The sequence below is a fragment of the Rhodotorula paludigena genome, assembly GCF_050403205.1.
Source record: "Rhodotorula paludigena JCM10292 DNA, Rt_paludigena_JCM10292v1_ctg16, whole genome shotgun sequence".
Taxonomy (NCBI): domain Eukaryota; kingdom Fungi; phylum Basidiomycota; class Microbotryomycetes; order Sporidiobolales; family Sporidiobolaceae; genus Rhodotorula; species Rhodotorula paludigena.
The window spans coordinates 189,227-206,051 of NW_027481442.1; the positions used below are offsets into that span (position 1 = coordinate 189,227).

A 16,825-nucleotide genomic window follows, 5' to 3' on the forward strand; every position below is an offset into this window, starting at 1 on the left:
GGCGATGCAGGTCCGTGGAGATGAACGGGAACAAGGGAGAGGAGGGGACCAGTTACAACAGGCGAACGCCATGAAGACAGATAATTACGCGGTACGAAGGAGGCGAGGCATGCTAGATGTAGGAACGAAGAATGGGCGAGGGCGGTTCAGGCCGCTCGCTGCGGAACAGGGTACGCCGGGAAGGACGACTGCCCAGACTGCGCCGAATTCGCCTGCGCCGGCTGAGACGCCTGCTGCGACTGGGCTTGTTGGCCGAAGACCGATGCCGCAGACTGCTGCTGCTGCTTCGCCGGGAGAGGGGGCATGACGGGCGGTGCGGGAGAGTTGGCGGTTGGCGTCGTCGCGGCGCGCTGCGCCTGCGCCCGCAAGTGCTGCTCATGCCGGTTGCGGTCAAATGGTGGGATCGTCGGGATCGACATGAAGGCCGGTGAGCCGCGTGCGGCAGCGGAGGCTGACGAGGCAGGCGTCTTCGTCGCTGATGCCGAAGCCGCCGTCGGCGAGCGCGTGTTCATGTGCTCGTCGAGCGTGAAGCGCGCCTTGCCGCCAGCATTGGTCGGAGTCGTCCGTCCGCCGGTCGACGCTCCGTGCTCGGCGACCGCTGCCGCTCCAGCCGTAACGAAGCCGTTCTGCCGTTGCGCCGCAATTGCGTCGAGCGACTCGTGGCTGCGCATTGGGCCGAGGGAGCCACCGGCGCTCGCGGTCCTCCGCCGCTGGTCGTCAAACCCCAGCGCCGGCTTCTGCTGCCAGGCGGGCGCTGCTACATGCTGCTGTTGATGCTGCTGCACCCGCTCAGCCTCGTGCTCGGCGTACGCTGCAGGGTAGTGCCCATTGGAGTATGCACGCGGCTGCGCTGCAGAGGCGGGATAGCCGGGTTGACCACCGCCGAGTTCGGCCGGGAAGCCCTGTGCGAGGCGAGGGTTGGATGGTGGACGAGAGGGCGCTTGGTCGATGCGCTGTGGGAGGGGCGGAAGCGCGCCGAAGGATGCGGAGAAAGCGTGCGGCTGCTGGAGGGCGAGGGAGGAAGGGTCGTAGGCGGAGTAGGGGTAGCCGGCAGAACGAGGGTCGGCGTAGGCGATGCCGGCGCCGTACATGGCATCGTACGAGTAGATCGAATGTCGCAGCGGTTCTCGTAGCTGGAGACAGTAGGGTCAGCGGGGGCCCGATTTGAGAGGAGCAAACATCGACGTACGCCCATGCGCTCGAGGTCACCGTATGTCGTCTCGTCGTCAAGGCCGCGTATTGCTGCGTCGATGCGAACGTCGGGATGCCGCAGTGCCCATGCGATCTCGTTCTCGCCGAGGGGCTCGCCGTCGAAGCCTAGGCGGCGGCGGTGATGCAGCGGAATGGGCGGGAGAGGCTGAGGCGCGAGCATGCTGGCGAGCGAGTCTGTGGAAGCGATGCCGGTTAGTCGTGAGATGCAGCAGAGGCGGATTGAACAAGGCACGCACCGTCTTTTGGTCGCTCCATCGTCCGCTTCTCGCGCTCGAGTCGCCGCCGCTTCGAGTTGGCCTCGTCGAGCATCTCGGTGCGCTTGCGCGACTTGTCGTCGCCCCAGCTATTCCAGTTGGCGTGCTGTCGCTCGTCAAACTGAACCTGGTACGCGCACTCGAGGCCGTCGAGCCATTTCCGCGCGAGCTCGAGTCGACGGTTCCGTCGCAGCTCGATGAGCTGCGTCAGGTGGATGAGCTCGGGGTGCGTCTGCGTCTCGATCGCGAGCCGCTCCTTGTCGATGTCGGCCATGCGCTCGATGTAAAGGAGGTCCCGCAACTTGGCGAACGTGATCTCGATTTTGGTGAGCGCCTCCATTGCCTCAGCGCGTTTACGCATGAACGCGACGTCGGAAGCATCTGTGCAGATCAAATAGTCAATGCCAGTTCGCAGAGCGTGCGATGTGCCGCTCAGCAAGCAGAATGAAGGCCGGACGTACCTTCCTCCTCCTCCCCCTCGTGCGCCTCTTCGTCGTCGAGTGCCGGCGTCTCAGCCGGTTCGACGACCTTCTCCTTACCCTTGCCCTTACCTTTGCCCTTGCCCTTCGCGCCTTTCTTCGCGCTCGGCGGTGCCCTCCTCGCCCGCTCAACCTCGACCTCCTCCGCCTCGACCTCGAGTGCCTGCTCCCGCTCAAGCTGCATCGCTTCGTCTTGCGCTGCGCTCGCGCCACCGCGCGCCTGGGCCTGCGCCTCCTCGGCAGCAGCGACCGCCTTCGCGTCGAGCGCGGCCTCCGAGTCGACCATCTGCGCATCCTCGTCCTCGCGCCCCTCGTCCTCCTCGCGCTCGTCGTCCTCGTTCTCGAGCTCGTCCACACGGCTCGCATCGACTAGAGCGGCGACACCGTCTGCGGCAGGGGCAGCAGCCGCCGCGTCCGCCTCCTTCGCCGCGAGCTCGACAAGCTGCTCGGCAAGCTGCGCTGCGGGCGCCGCCGTATCGAGCTCGAGCTCGACGAGCCCCGACGGCGCGGGGAGGTTCGACGGCAGCGCGGGCGAGTTGGCGCCGTCGCCTGCTGCCGCTTCTCGGTGCGCGGCAGAGTCCGCTGCGGCCGCGGCGAGGAGGGAGGACGCCGCTGCATCGGCGGCAGCTGCCGAAGTCGACTCGGTCGACTCGGCGCGGTCGGCGCGACTGGCTGCCGCGGCCGCCATTCCCCTCCCTCGTCCGCGCCCGCGCCCGCGCGCCTTGCCCTTCGCGCCTCGAGACGGCACGGGTGCAGGCGCAGCTGCGGCAGCAGCCGCAAGCGTCTCGACCGCGTCGGCCTCCTGCGCGGGCCGGTCGTCCTGAATCGCATCGCGCGCCTCCTCTGCCCGGGGCGTGGCATCGCGGTCGTCAGCAATGGCGCCGAGCTCGGGGCTGATGCTCCGCGGCTTCGCTGCGCCCTTCGGGCGAGACGCAGGTGCGCGGGCGCGCCCACGAGCAGCACTGGTGGATGGAGCGCCGCCCTTCTTGCCTGCTGCGCCGCCGCGCTGCGGAGAAGCGGTGAGCGTCGCAAGAGGGGTCTCCTCCTCGGAGAGGGTGTCGTTGGCGGCATCGTGCACGGGCGTTAGGGCGGCGTGTGGTGCGGAAGAGGCCGAGGTGGGCGGCTTGGGCTGCTCGTCGTTTTCGTCGTCGTCGTCGTCGAGCTCCGACAGCGAGTCTCCGACGCTGCTCGCAAGGTCCTTCTTCAGCCGCGCCCTCTTGGCTGCGGAGGCTGATGCTCCAGGTGCGCTGCGCGATGCGGCGGGGCGGTGGTCCGAGTCGGCGGTGTTGTCCGACGCGGGCGAGAGCTCCTCGTCCTCGTCCTCCTCATCCCGCTTGACCTGCGCCTGCCGCCCTGCTGCGCCCCTCTCTATCTCCACTTCATCTTCCTCGTCATCTTCAACGGCGGCACGCGCGCGCTTGGCGCCTCTAGGCGTCGGCGGTGCCGCCGGTCCAACATCTTCGTCCTCGTCTTCGTCCGTCAGGTCCGGCAGCGCCGTCGAGTGCGCCGTTCCGCGCTCGACCGCGTCCTCGTCCTCGTCCTCCTCGTCGTCGCCGTCGCGCGCTGGGTCCGCCTCCGAATCACTCTGCTCCGTCAGGCTCGAGTCGCTCTCGTTGCCGTTGCCGCCGCTGGCGCGGGCTGCGCTCGCTGTGCGCGGCGCCGGCGAGGGCGAGAGGGCGCCGTCCGAGTCGAGCTCGTTGTCAGATCCGGCGAGCGGCTCGGTCGTTGCGCCGGCGGACGAGAGCGAGTCGGCTTCGGAGAGGGGAGAGTCCATGGCGAGAGGTGAGGGCTCGGCGAAAGAGCGGGGATGGAAGCGACGGGGGGCTGTAGCGGCATTTCGAGATTCGGTCAGCTCGACTGAAGCCCTTTGGCCCGGCAAGCTGCGCTGTTCGACGAGCGCACCTGAGTGTAGGCGGATGCAGGGAGCGGCTCAGAGCGACAGAGGCGCGATGGTCGCAGCTTGAGGCGTCGCTGAATGCTCAGAGGTGGCTGTGCAAGTTCTTGTAGCTAGTACAGGCGTGCCCTCGAGCTCTGATGAGCTGTGAATCGAGATCGGCGGGCGGGGCTGCACTTGGGCGAGTTGGAGGAAGACGCGGCGAGGTGGTGTGCTCGTGCTAGAGCTTGTCCGTGGGCTGTAAGCGAGTCCGAGTAAGCTCAGAGTCAGCTCAACACGGCCTGCAAAGCTCCACAGCGGGTGCACGACAGGCGGCGAGCCCGCCGTCACTTGCCGCCGTGAGCTCTTGCGCCTGCACACCCCCCACGAGGCGAGGTGGGACAAGCTCGACAGCGCTGCTCAGTGCGCTGGAAGAGCTGTCGAGGTTGTCGCACGGCTGCACGCGGTGTGTAGAGCGAGGACGGGGCAGACTGACCTTGGCGAGCCGATGCTCGCTCGCCCGGCGCTGGTCGACGACGAGCTGGTGCAGCGATGGCGGGGCTGCGACGAGTTTGCTGCTAGCTGTGCAGCTCTGGTGCGCGTGTGGCCCTGCTCGAGCGAGCCGTGTGCGTAGACTGCGGCCAGCGAGCAAGCGGCCGCCCCTCCTCCGCGCGCTTGCGCTCCTCGCCGGAGTCCGCCCCGACTTCCGCCCTCATCTCTCTCTCTTACGGCGAGCGAGGAACGACAGAGACATTTGCAGAGTCCGACAAGACAACCTTGCGCTCTACGACGCCCGCCGCGCTTCTTTCGCCTCGCCGGTCCCAGGCGGCGCTCCCACTCCGAGCCCCTTCATCACCTTGGCCGCTCCCTCGTCCCTGCACCCGCCGCTCTCGATCACCCACGGCGCTCCGCCGTTCCCGTTCGCGCCGTACGGCAGGCCGTATGCCGGGTAGCCTGGCGGCGGCGAAGGGTAGTGGTGGTGTGCCGAGGGAGAAGGGGCCGCTGGTGCCGCGGACGGCGCGCGAGAGGCGAGAATGGACAGCGCAGTCGACGAGCCGTAGATGGTGATGCCGAGGGTGAGCAACACAAACAGCTGCGCCGGTACAGACAGTCAGGGACGAAGCCCACGGCGCAGAGAGACGCGAGGAACGGGGACGCACCATCGTCTTGAAGCTGATGACCTCGACAAAGCCGTTGACGACCTCGGCGAGCGTCTCGGCGACGACCCTCGTCTTGCCAACGACGACGACCTCGCGGTGCATGCACTCCTCCCACTCGTTGCAGCTCTTCTCGAGCGCCGGGAACCGCGTCACGGCCGCGCATCCGTTGTCCATGAACTTCTTGGCGCACTGCACGACCTCGCTCCGCAGCTCGACCGTGAGCTCGGCGAGGCGCGCGACAATGTCGGTGTAGAGCGTGTAGAGGAACAGCGAGAGGAGCGAGAGGACGAGCAGCGCGAGGAGCGTGAGCGAGCCGAATTGCAGGTACCTGCACGCGCAGACGAATCAGCCGGCATTCGGAAGTCGGAGGCAGAGGGACGCACCCGAGGAGGACGTAGGGCGTGCTACGCCGCATCCATCGCTCCGGCTGCTCTTGCGCTCCGCCAAGCGGGCCAGGCGAGAACGACGGCGGTGCATGGTGGTGGTGCACCTGGAAGTTGAACTCGCCCGCCCGCCGCCCAACCTTACTCTTGAGCACGCCGAGGAACCCGTTATCGTCGCGCTCGTCATCCTCGTCCTCCTCCGTCGCTTCGTCGTCGGTCGAGCGCTGCGCGCTCTTCCGCCGCCGCCGCGTCCCGCTGACGTTCCTCCGTCTCGCCGAGGGGCCGCGCACCGCGACAGCGAGGTCTTCTCCCTTCTCGTCGGCCTCGTCCGCAGATGGGAGAACGTCTGCCTCGCTATCCGCGGTCATCGACACCTCCTGCCCCTCTGGCTCGTCCTGCAGCCCGAACGCCTCTCGCGCTTGGAACGCCTGCGCGTCGAACGCCGGCTGATGCGGAGGAGCGGAGAAGGCCGGGGGCGCCGGTGGAGGGGAGAAGAGCGTCGAGGTCGTCGCGGAAGGAGGGAACGAGACGGGAGGTCGAGGGGGCGTGTCAACGTCCATCGCCTCGTGGTGCGGCCCTGCAGTCGGTAAGGTCAACCTACAGTGTTCATCATGTTCTTTAAAGGCACGCACGCTTGCGAGCCGGCTCGCCGTCTGCGCCCATAGTCTGGAACGGTGAAGTCGGAAACTGCCGCGGCTGCTCCCACTCGTACTGCATCGGAGCTTCGGCCGAGCGGCTTGCTGCAGGTCCTGGCGTCGCAGGCCCGCCGTTCGAGGGCGGGGCGGGGAAGCGGCGCATCGTGTGAGCGCGAGAAAGTGGGTTGAGTGAAGGACAAGGGTCTCGAGGTGACGGCGGCGCGAGAGCGGCTGAGGGCGAGTGTGGAGTGTGTGCGACCTCTGTCAAGCAGCTCGATCTGCACACCAAGCCTTTTGAGGAAACGGAAGGCGTCGGACAAAGCCAACCTTCGCCTCGTCCTCATCTCTTGCGGTGACTGTTCTAGCCTACACATGCTCAGGCTTTCTTGACCTAGTCTTCGCACGGATTTGCGCTCCTCGCTTGCTTGCTTCGGTCTCGGCTTCATTCTTATCGCCGTCGCCTCGCTCGCCTTCGCGCTCTTCTTGTCTCGCGGGTCCTCCCGCCGGCATGACGTCTAGCTTCGCTCAACGAGCTTCGAGCAGGGGATTCTGAGCTCTGAGAAGCGTCCATGAACCGTAGCCAGCGCGAGCACGCGAAGCGGCATTGGGGTCACTGCTTGGCTGCCGGCGAAGCATGCTCTACAGCTTGACCGAAATTGCCCGCCTCCAATTGCGGGATAGACGCATGTGCACCGTTCCAGACCGGATCCACGCGGACATGGTGGCATCCGCGTGGCTCCGAGGACGGACGCTCATGTGTGCCCCTGCACGCGCTCCGGTCTGCCGAGGACCTCGCTTTCTCTCCGTTCTCGCCACCTTCTGCGTCTGACAGGCGAGACGCTGTCGTCGACATGAGCCATCAAGTCCCTTCGAAAGGTGTGCTGTCTCCTTTGCCGCTCCATGCGCGACTACGCTGATGCGGTCATCCGGCAGAGGTGTTCACTACGCATTGGAACCGCTTCCTGCGCGCCTTCTGGCCTGCGCTCCTAGGCCACAACCCGGATCCCCGTTATACTGCCAAGTCGGGGCGCAGCACGCTCCTGAATCTCGAGGAACCACCGCAGATCTCGGAGGATGACGCGGTCCTGGTTCTACCTGCCACGGGTGAGCTGCACGCTGCCCCGCCAGACCATTACAGCTGACTGTTCCCTCTCTAGGGAACGACTTGCCCTGCTACACCGTCCCAGGCTTGCCAGTCCATGCCACCTACATCCACACTAAGGGCGGGCATTCGCTGCTCGATCCGCTGACCTTGTATCTGCCGCATTGGCAAGATCCAGTGTCGTGGGAAGACCGTCGTCAGGCCGTCGTGGCGGTCCCGCGCTTCCTCCAAGTGCAGACAAAGAAAGACAGGCGAGACGCTACCCACGTTCGAATGGGACGAGTTCTTCTCGCCGCTGCAGAGCATGACTTCAGCTTCGAGAGAGGTGCGTTACTCTACTCACTTTTCATCTGCCGGGGTCACACTGACCTCGGCTCTCGCAGGAGGATGGACCTTTCAGCAGGTGGGCGCCCATCCAGCCGACTTCACGACCTCCGACATCTACCGCGGCCAGCCGACTCAGCTTGACACGACCCTCTGGACTGTCAACGGCGGCGGTTTCCACTTCCTGGTGCGAGTGACGCTGCAAGAACGGGGTAGGTCGCCCCGCCGTTCACCCACTCCGGCTGCTCCGGAAACGGTGCGCGTCTTTTGAGCATCATCCAGGACGCTCATCAGCTGACTGGATAGTTTGATCAAGCGTCGTCATGAGCACCACTACCCAGGAACCGGCGAGCCAAGCAATGCAGCACCGCGCCGTACGATCAACCTTCTCACCACCGACCAAAGCCCGCCCCGATCCAGGTCGAAGCGCCGCGCCGCATCCGGCAGCCCGGAGAGTCCAGGGCGGTCCAAGCAAGCTGCTCACGGTGAAGACGTACCGGAGCGGTCTCTTGCCCACTACCCTTCTCGCCGCGGGAGTGCGCGCCCCCGAGTCTTCGCGTATGACTGGTAGTCGCGCTCTCTTGCATCCGACTCGATGGAGTACTACTTTGTATGTTGTCAGGACTCCCTGTCCCCAGGATATTCCGGCTTGAGCTTTGCAGCGGAGCGCCCGCCATTCTATGCTCATTTCGCCTCGCCTCGCCGTCTGCGTCGTCCGCCCCGAACCCTCCTGTCGACTGACCGGCAGTCTGCGCACTATTCGTCAGCAAAAGCGACAAGTCCTCTGAGCCGTACTGCACGCAGCCTCCTCTGCTTGCTGGTCTCCTCAGTCCTGTCCCTTTCTCCTGAACTTGTCCGCTGCTCTCCTGTCCGTTGGTCTCCTGCCCGCCGGAGCCGCCGGGTGACCCGCGAGGAGATCCGCTGCTGCCAAGCTGCTGCGCGTCTCCTTCTCTTCTTCGCGTTTGTCCTTCCTTATGCTGCAGACTCCGGTTCCGCTTGGTGCGTGACAGCTGCCAACCAAAGCTCGAGGGGACAAATTCGCCACTCACCTCCTCGTCACAGACAAGTTCGTCCACCACTGGAACGAATTCCTGAGGGACTTCTGGCGCGCGTCGCTCGGGTACAATCCCAATGCGCGAGGCGGAGGAGGGACTGGTCGCTTGACCATTTTTGAGCTCGACAAACACCCTTGCATCGCCAAAGGCCGGGTCGCCTTTTATCCAGCGACTCTCACAGAGCACGCGTCTTCCTCCGCCCGACTTGGTGCGCTCTCTCCTTGCTCAGGAGCTCGGACTTTCAACTGATTGGCACCAGCCTCAGGGTGCTTCCAGGTTCCCGCCCTGCCCGCTCACGTACCCCTCCAACGCGCAAAGAGTCCCTACAATGCTATAGCAGAGCCTCAAACGCTATTTCTACCACACGCCGATGATTCAAGGCTCCGGATGCAGCCCGAACCGATGCGCCTGATCGCCTTTCCGCGGTTCCTCCAGCGCCAGGCATCTGCAGCCACTCGCAAGTTCACCATGAGCGATCCCCTCTATATTGCTGCTGAGAGGGACTTTACCTTCAAATCAGGTGCGTCGTTCACAACGATACTGACCCGTGCATCGAACTGAGCCACAAGACAGGCGGATGGTCGTTTCGACAGCTCCCACTGCCCTCCGAGTCGCCGCATCGCGACATCAGTCAATCCAGCACCGACCGCGGCCAGCCGGAACGGCCAAACAAGACCATGTGGGAGGTGACAACCGATGCGGGCATCCGCTTCGAGGTCCAGGTCGCGCTTTCCTGGGACGACATCAACCGGTCGCACGAGAACGCAGGCTTTCTGATACTTGCGACCTCTGCGGGACGAACTGACTGTTGGATCAACCAGCACGTACACGGTCATTGCAGACCAGAGCAGCCGGAAGACCCGGTCACAACGGTTGGCCATCTCCTCAACTCACTTGCTCACCAACCGGTGCAGCGCTCCAGCATTTGTCCTCCCATCTTCACCTAGATACATGGTCTTAGGCATGACACCGCCCTCAACCCTTTCGTGTCCTCAATGGGCTGGCTGCACGATCGAGAGAGGCTGCCGAGAAACGAGTCGAGTCAGAACGAGTGACATGTGTTACACCACGTCACACAATATCTACTGCGATGGTTCTCGTCTAGCACGCCGGCGACGACACGGGAATCTTGACGCTCGTCGCGAGCCCGCTCAAGCTCGTCTCCTTGTAAGCGTGGTGCATGTCCCGCGCGGTCACGCGCATCGCCTCGATCGCGTCGTCGAGCGAGACCGAGTGAATTCCCTCTCCGGCGAGGGCGAGTTGCGCAGCCGTGACGGCCTTGACGGCGCCGAGCGAGTTGCTGCAAACGGAGCAGGACGCCGTCAGTTGCGAGCGCCGCGAGTGAAGAGGAGGGAAGCGCGTACCGCTCAATGCAAGGTACCTGCACCAGTCCATCAATAGGGTCGCAGGTGAGCCCGAGCGAGTGCTCCATGGCGACTTCTGCCGCAGCGCAGACCTGCTTCGGTGTGCCGCCCATGCAAGCAGTGAGCGCTCCCGCGGCCATACTGCTCGCGACGCCAATCTCAGCCTGGCAGCCGCCTTCGGCGGCGCTGATGGTCGCGCCGCGCTTGTAGAGCATGCCGATCGCCGCCGAGGTGAGGAGGAAGGTCTGGATGTCGCGGGCCGGGTCGTCCGAGATGAACTCTGTCAGGTACTTGAGCACGGCCGGGATGACACCGGATGCGCCCTACGAGCGTACGAAGCGTCAGCACAGACAGCGACGTATCTACGAGGGACGTGGTGACGGGTCGAGCGAGGGAGACAAAGGGGTTCAGAAGGCTCACGTTGGTAGGTGCGGTGACAACACGCCCTCCGGCTGCGTTCGTCTCGTTGACGGCGATAGCGTAGCAGCTGAGCCAGTCGATGGCCGGGAACTGCCCCTTCGTGCGGGGAGTCGGCGGAAGCGGATGGTCGAAGGAGCCGACTACGAGCGGCGCACCGGGCGAGGGCGCGGCCGAGTGATTGAAGCCGTGCGCGAGGGTGAGCGGCTGGTCGGCGGAGGGCGGAGCGAGAGAGGGAGAGGGTGCGGGGGGGTTGAGGAGCGAGGGGTAGAAGCCCTTGAACAGGCGGCGGTACAGGTTTGGTGCGCGACGACGCAATCTGATGCGCCCCGGCAGCACCTCCTCAGCTGCGGAAAAGTCAGAGTCAGTGCTCACTCGAGGCGGTACAAGAGAGGTCGAGCAACACGCACTGGAAGACACGCCGGCGTGAATGCTCGCGTCCATCACGCGCCACAGATCGAGCAGCTTGTTGCGGATCTCCAAGTCGGACATATACCGCTTCTCGTTCTCCCACACCAGCTGAGCGATCGTAAGCTGTGGAAGCGAGAATGCGTTTGAGAAGGTCGCGAAGAACGAATGTCAGGAAGAACGCACGTTGTGCTTCTGCGTCAGCCTCAGCAGCCCCGCAGCATCACGAAAGAGGTACGGGATCGGCTTGGTCTCCGCCAATGCGCTTGCTGCGCTGGCCTCGCTCGTCGAAGCAGTCGAGGCGTCCGAAGCTGCAGGCAGCGCTGGCGCTCCTGCCGATGCGAGCGTGTCCACCGGCAGACCATGCGTCTGGTCTCGCCGTGTCGTGTCGACCGTTTGCTTGTCAATGCCGCGGTAGTACAGATTCTCATCGACTGGGTGCGATGCGGAGCGTGTCAATCGAAGGAAAGCTGCTGAGACCGGGCTCGACGTACCCTGCGTCTGCTCGTTCACGACGAAGCCTCCTCCAACCGAGTAGTACTCGTTCGTCGCCATCAGAGTGCCCTCATTGTCGAAGACCGAGAAACGCATCCCATTCGGGTGCGTCGGAAGCGGGTCCATGCGCCACAGCATGTCGCGGTCGTGCGAGTAGTTGATCGTGTGCGTGCCGTTGAGCTGAAGACGGCCCGTTGAGAGGATATCGGCGTAGCGAGAGTTGATCGTGGTCGTCCTGCAGTCGCGGGCTGGATTAGCCAGCTTTTCGTATATCGCGGTCTTGCACGACTCACTCGATCGTTTCCGGGTCGTCGCCTGTGGAGAAACTCCTCGTCAGCTTCGCAAGCCCACGTACAGCGCAGGCCGAAGTCGCAAGGCGACCGCGCACCTTCGAGCCCGAGTACTACCGCCTGCGGCGTCATGTGCCCCTTGCCTGTCGCAGCCAGCGAGCCGTACAGACCGATCTTGAGCTTGTGCACCTTCTCGAGAATGCCGAGATGCTTCAGATCCTGTGTAGGGAGGGCCAATTCAGTCGAAGCGCAAGAAATAGACATTCGGAGCTTCGCTCGTACGGTGACGAAGATCTTGGCTGCTCGCATAGGCCCAACCTGCGACGATGTCACGGATTCAGCCATCTGAGTGCGGACAAGGGAGTGCAATTCAGACTCACGGTATGGCTGGAAGAAGGCCCGACGCCAATCGAGAAGAGGTCTGCGAGCGAATTTCTGATCAGCGTACGAGCCCACAAGCCGAGAATGAGGATAACGTGTGTCCTGCCCATCTCGAGAAGCGGCGCAGACAGTGGTGCACCCTCGAGGCGGTGTGGGAGAAGCTTGGGCATACCGAAAGCGCTGATCACGGCGTGCTCTGCACGCGGCAAGACGTCCGCAGCCTCGACATCCTCCTGGCCAGGTCGTGCGGGCACATCTGCCTGCGCTCGCGGAGGGGAAGTCGCGAAGGACCGGAGGGCAGGGAAGTGCGGGGTACGAGGTGAGGGGGCGGCAACGGGACCGCGCAGAGACCTGCCCGTTGCACGATAGAGTGCTTCACTCAGCCGGAGCCGAGGGGCGAGACGGTGCATCTGTCCGTGCGGCGGGTATGAAGATAGAAGGTCGCGAAGGAATTGCAGGCGGACGGCGGAGCGAAGGGCGGACGGCGGCGTCGGCGGATTCCGCTTGTGCGGTGAGAGAAGGCTTTTCCGGAAGCGTGCAGAGCACTGCACGTCGTAGCAAGCGAAACGAGCCAACGACAGGCGAGAAAAAGCGGGTTCGACGGGATGCCTTCTCCGCGTCGATCCCCTCCGAGCCAACATGCTCGCACGACCCAGTCGAGGCCGCTGAGCGCGTCTAGCACCCCTGAGAACTCCCACGCTGCCCAGCGGATCGCGTACTGCCCTGCTCTGCCGCGGCAAGGAGCTGCCACCGTCTTGATCGCTCAACGATGAGCTCGAGGATGCTGCGCTCGTCGGCATCCGCATCAAGCTTGCCAAGACTGCGGCCAGTCGCGTCCACGAGCTCGCTTCGCGCCACGCCGACTCAGCCCAGCCTCGCCGAGCTGGTGCAGGACGAGGTCCTTCTCGAGCGGCAGCATCTCGCACACGACACGGAAGACGGGGCGGAGGTTCGAGGAGCAGCAAGACAGCAGCGACGGAGCAGTGCTCCCTCGTCGACGGGTCCGAACGGCGCCGGCGGGGCGAGACCTAGGTTGCGACCTGCCGACTCGTCGCCTGCTCCCGTCGCGCCTATGCCACAGAGCGCACTCCTCCTTCCGCCGCATTATGGCCGTCCGAGCAGACCATCGAGCCCAGACGTACTTGCGTGAGTGATCTCCGCTCCTGGCGTGCTTTCGTTGCCGCAGCTGATCCGCTTCTACGTCTCAGAGCGCTCCTTCGACCCGTTCTTCGATCTCTCTCGCGCCCTTCTTCTCCCGCCCTTTCGCCCGTCGCCCCGCGAAGCCCTGCACCATCCTCTCCAACGAAAGGCTCGCTCGACTTGCCTTTCCCCGACGCCGAATTGGCCGACCGATCCGCGTCTTCTCTTCCAGCGCAGTTCCCTCCGCGCGAGCCGACCGATCCAGCGCCGACAGTCGAGTCTCAAGGCTTCGTGCTCTACATCGGCAGCCTCGTGGCATACGTTGCCTATCTCGTGTGGGCCTTCCTGCCAGAAGAGTGGCTCGAAGCGATTGGGATCGAGTGGTACCCAGCAAGGTGCGTGCGAGACGTTCTGCCAGCACCTTCAGTTGCCCAGAACCTGACGACTGTTATGCAGAGACTGGGCACTGCTTGTGCCAGCCTGGATCGTCATGCTGGTCGTATACATCTACACCGGCTACTTCGCCCTCAACCTGTATTCGACACCACCGCTCGACTCAGTCGAGCTGCTGGACGGTACGCGCCTATTCTCCGCTTCATGTGACGGGAGTAGGCGTACTGATCCTCGTTTAACTCCCTTCTGCAGATCCGCGCGCATTCGTTTCACCCCCACCTCGTCCTTCCCCGTCTACGGACGGCAAGCCCCGCCCGCCGACCCCGCTCTGGGCGCACGCCCTCCTTTTGCCCGACGACGCAATACCTCCGCTGTATGACCTGCCCATGGACGTTGTCAACCGGGTTCTGTACGGAGATTGAGTCGTAGCCGTGTTGTCGAGTCGTTCTTTCAGTCGCTCCTGTTGTCTTCGTAGATCTGCATCACTCTGGCGTGGACTTTTGAGTCCGCGGCGTCTCCACAGGGTGCCGACCGGGCGGGCTTGAAGCAGAGAGCTGGACCTACCGCTCTGTCGCCGTTGGCGCGGAAGCAACCTGACGTCCCGCGTCTTTCCGCCTCTAGCATTCGTTTCTCGCCGCGCTTTCGATGTGCTATCTACACTTGTGCCAGCCATCTCGGCACGCTGTCCGCAGTTTGTCCTTAGCTCCTCGGCAAGCCGCGCTCAATTTCCGGTTCCGCCACAAGCTCCCTGCCGCCCGCTGTCATCCTGCGCTCTGCCGTGTCGAAGCCCATGCTACTGCGGCGAGCAGCTACGGCGATCCGGCCTCGTGAGGGCTTTCGCTCCTTCTGCTCCTCCCGACGAAGCTTGGCGCCATCTCGCTCCTTCGAGACGGCACTCGTCACTGTCCCGCTGCCACCGCCCATCCTCGGCCAGCTGCGCGCTGTCGTGCCCGACATCCGGTACCGGCCGTACCAGGGCCCCGACGGGACCGCCGCTGCGTCGCGCCCCACTTCGGACGACTATGCCGCAGCCGACGCTGTCCTCGCGTGGGAGGTGCCGCACGACTTGCGCTCGGTCGAGCAGACGCCAAAGCTCAAGTTGTGGCAGGGCTACATGACGGGCTACACGAACGTGACGGAGTCGGCTTACTTCCGAAGCGTGCGAGACGAGAACGAGCTCGTCTTTGCGAATCTGAGCGGGGTCTGCGCGTGCGTACTGTCCATCCGAGTCTGTGAAATCCTCAATAGCGCTAACGCTCCTCCGTGGCAGGACCAATATTGGCGAGCACATTCTCGGGAGTGTGCGTCGAGATGGCTCCGCTTCAACCTCGTTCACGCTGATGTCTCGTACATCCAGGTCCTCACGCTCACGCACAAGATACACACGGCGATACGCGTGGGCGCGACCGAGCGCCGATGGGTGAACTACAGCGAGATCGGCGGCTTCTTCGTGCGCGAGCTGAACGAAATGACCGTCGGGATCATGGGTTACGGGCACATCGGTACGCTCCACTGTTGCTTGTCGCTTTCTCCCAAGCTGATAAGGGCTCGCTGCGGTCAGGACGCCATGCTGCCCGACTGTTCCGCGCTTGCGGCTCGAATGTCATTGCGCTCACCCGCACAGGCAAACCCGCACCCGAGACGGGCCACATGCTCGCCAACGCCGGCGATCCAGACGGCTCAATCCCCTCGGCATGGTACTCGACGGCGGACCGGACCTCGGCTCTGGAGTTCCTCGCACGATGCGACGTGCTTGTCAATGTGCTGCCGGACAGCACGGCGACGCGTGGTTTCATTGGGCGGGAAGAGCTCAAGGCCATGAAGGGGAATGCGATCTACGTCAACGTCGGGCGGGGAACGACAACGGATCAAGAGGCGCTTATCGAGGCGCTGCAGTCGCAGAAGGAGGAGGGGGAGGAGGACTCTGCTCCGGGCTCGCTTCGCATCGGCGCAGCTGCGCTGGAGTGCGTCTGCTTCTTCCACTTGTATAGCCTGAGCGGTCTATCAAGAGCTTGTGTCGACTGACCCTTCCCACAGCGTTGTCACACCGGAACCCCTGCCTTCCGCTTCTCCGCTTTGGTCGCTCTCGAACGCCATCGTCACCATGCACTGGAGCGGAGCAACGACGCAGTACTATCAGCGCGCGCTCGACGTGCTGCTGAAGAACATTCGAGCCATCGACGCAGGACAACCGCCAGTGAACGTCTATCGCGGAAAGGGAATCAAGCCGTAGACGCAAAGAGCAATAGCAGCACAGAATATGACGACAACATGGATGTCTACAAGCTGTGAACGTGGAGTTGAGGGCAAAGATTAAAGGAGAGGGAGGAGAAGCCATCGGGCAGAACGAGAGCGGCAAAGTTCTCCTGCTGCTGCCTCGCTAAGCTGTCTGTCGTTCAGTGGTCGTCTGCCGCAAACATCGCCAGCTCGGGGCGCACGCCGCGCCGCAGCAAGCCTTCATCCACCTCACCCGGTGTATCCTCGTCTGTGAAGAACACCCTCCGCAGCCGGCACGTTGCGTGCACCTCGACGCCCGTCACGGCGTGGAACTGGAGCGGCGGTGAGAGGCTGCCCAGGAGCGTGTGTAGTGGGAGCGAGATGGTGCACCACGAGGTGAGGAGCGGGACGGTCGAGGTCGACGATGGGAACAGGAGCGGGAGATGCAGAAAACGAGGGTGGGAAGGTGTGGGCGGATGTAGCTTGACTTGCGTCTGCTGAAAGCTAGTCAGTACGCCGTAGAGTCCATCGTCGCGAGCTCAAGGAGCACGCCTTGAGCAGTGCTCCGTGCGAAGAAGGGAATGCGCACCTGCCAGGTCGAACACCTGACGACTGTCAGATCGCCCTGCTTGTCGACGACGCCGACCTCAAAGTACATCGCTCCGAGGTGCTTGAGCTGGAGGTGGACCACGGGCAATTCAATGCCCAGACCGTCTCGTCGCCAGGTCTCGCCGGAAAGGCTGCCCCACCGCACACTCGTAGTCCGACTATCTGGCGCCTGGAGGTGCAGGACCTGACCTCGCAAGTCCTTCACGTCCGGCGGATAATGCCCACGAAGCTGGCCCACGCTAGCTGCTCGAGCCGAAAGGTCGGCAGGCGATGAACCATGCCAGGCGATGAGGGTCTCGCTCGAGTCTGTCGCGTCGTCGAGGAGCGAGATGAAGCTGTCCGAGGCAGTCGCTGCATCGACTTTGCAGCTCGCGAGCAATGTCGGGTGCGACGAGGTCGACGAGAATAGCGAGATGAGCGATGGCTGCGAGAGAGAAGCACTGCATGAGAGGGACTGGAGATCCAGCTGGAAGCAGGAATAGCGCTAACGCACCTGAACGACCTGCTCCAGCAGCATTGCGCCTGGTCGAAGCGAGAGCGCACGGAGCGGAAGGAGGAGAGGCGGTGCACTCCTCGTCCGAGTGTCTTTGCGTAGCACACCCGGTTCTGGCGGCGGGCAGCGACACTCGAGAGT

General features: G+C 64.1%; 5 protein-coding genes across 5 annotated transcripts; 1 reads left to right on the top strand and 4 right to left on the bottom strand.

Annotated features, from left to right (window-relative positions):
• Positions 1 to 146: 146 nt before the first annotated feature.
• JCM10292_003299 (uncharacterized protein) lies at positions 147 to 3,719 on the bottom strand (the record flags this gene model as incomplete). The annotated part of the gene is made up of 4 exons (XM_076648512.1): positions 147 to 1,133; positions 1,190 to 1,386; positions 1,449 to 1,847; positions 1,928 to 3,719. 4 exons carry the CDS (start codon positions 3,717 to 3,719, stop codon positions 147 to 149), a joined length of 3,375 nt encoding a protein of 1,124 aa, XP_076505952.1.
• Positions 3,720 to 4,602: 883 nt separating this feature from the next.
• BRR6 (Brr6p) lies at positions 4,603 to 6,159 on the bottom strand (the record flags this gene model as incomplete). Its single annotated transcript, XM_076648513.1, has 4 exons — positions 4,603 to 4,911; positions 4,979 to 5,306; positions 5,362 to 5,938; positions 5,994 to 6,159. The coding sequence occupies 4 exons, from the start codon at positions 6,157 to 6,159 to the stop codon at positions 4,603 to 4,605; spliced, it is 1,380 nt and encodes a 459-aa protein (XP_076505953.1).
• A 3,419-nt stretch (positions 6,160 to 9,578) lies between these two features.
• JCM10292_003301 (uncharacterized protein) lies at positions 9,579 to 12,242 on the bottom strand (the record flags this gene model as incomplete). Its single annotated transcript, XM_076648514.1, has 10 exons — positions 9,579 to 9,777; positions 9,842 to 10,164; positions 10,262 to 10,605; positions 10,669 to 10,792; positions 10,853 to 11,100; positions 11,161 to 11,396; positions 11,455 to 11,476; positions 11,550 to 11,670; positions 11,734 to 11,769; positions 11,832 to 12,242. The coding sequence occupies 10 exons, from the start codon at positions 12,240 to 12,242 to the stop codon at positions 9,579 to 9,581; spliced, it is 2,064 nt and encodes a 687-aa protein (XP_076505954.1).
• A 359-nt stretch (positions 12,243 to 12,601) lies between these two features.
• On the top strand, positions 12,602 to 15,598 carry JCM10292_003302 (uncharacterized protein; the record flags this gene model as incomplete). The annotated part of the gene is made up of 9 exons (XM_076648515.1): positions 12,602 to 12,978; positions 13,041 to 13,367; positions 13,429 to 13,547; positions 13,618 to 13,774; positions 14,230 to 14,574; positions 14,636 to 14,666; positions 14,723 to 14,867; positions 14,927 to 15,329; positions 15,403 to 15,598. The coding sequence occupies 9 exons, from the start codon at positions 12,602 to 12,604 to the stop codon at positions 15,596 to 15,598; spliced, it is 2,100 nt and encodes a 699-aa protein (XP_076505955.1).
• Positions 15,599 to 15,761: 163 nt separating this feature from the next.
• On the bottom strand, positions 15,762 to 16,708 carry JCM10292_003303 (uncharacterized protein; the record flags this gene model as incomplete). Its single annotated transcript, XM_076648516.1, has 3 exons — positions 15,762 to 16,076; positions 16,172 to 16,615; positions 16,685 to 16,708. The coding sequence occupies 3 exons, from the start codon at positions 16,706 to 16,708 to the stop codon at positions 15,762 to 15,764; spliced, it is 783 nt and encodes a 260-aa protein (XP_076505956.1).
• Positions 16,709 to 16,825: the final 117 nt, after the last annotated feature.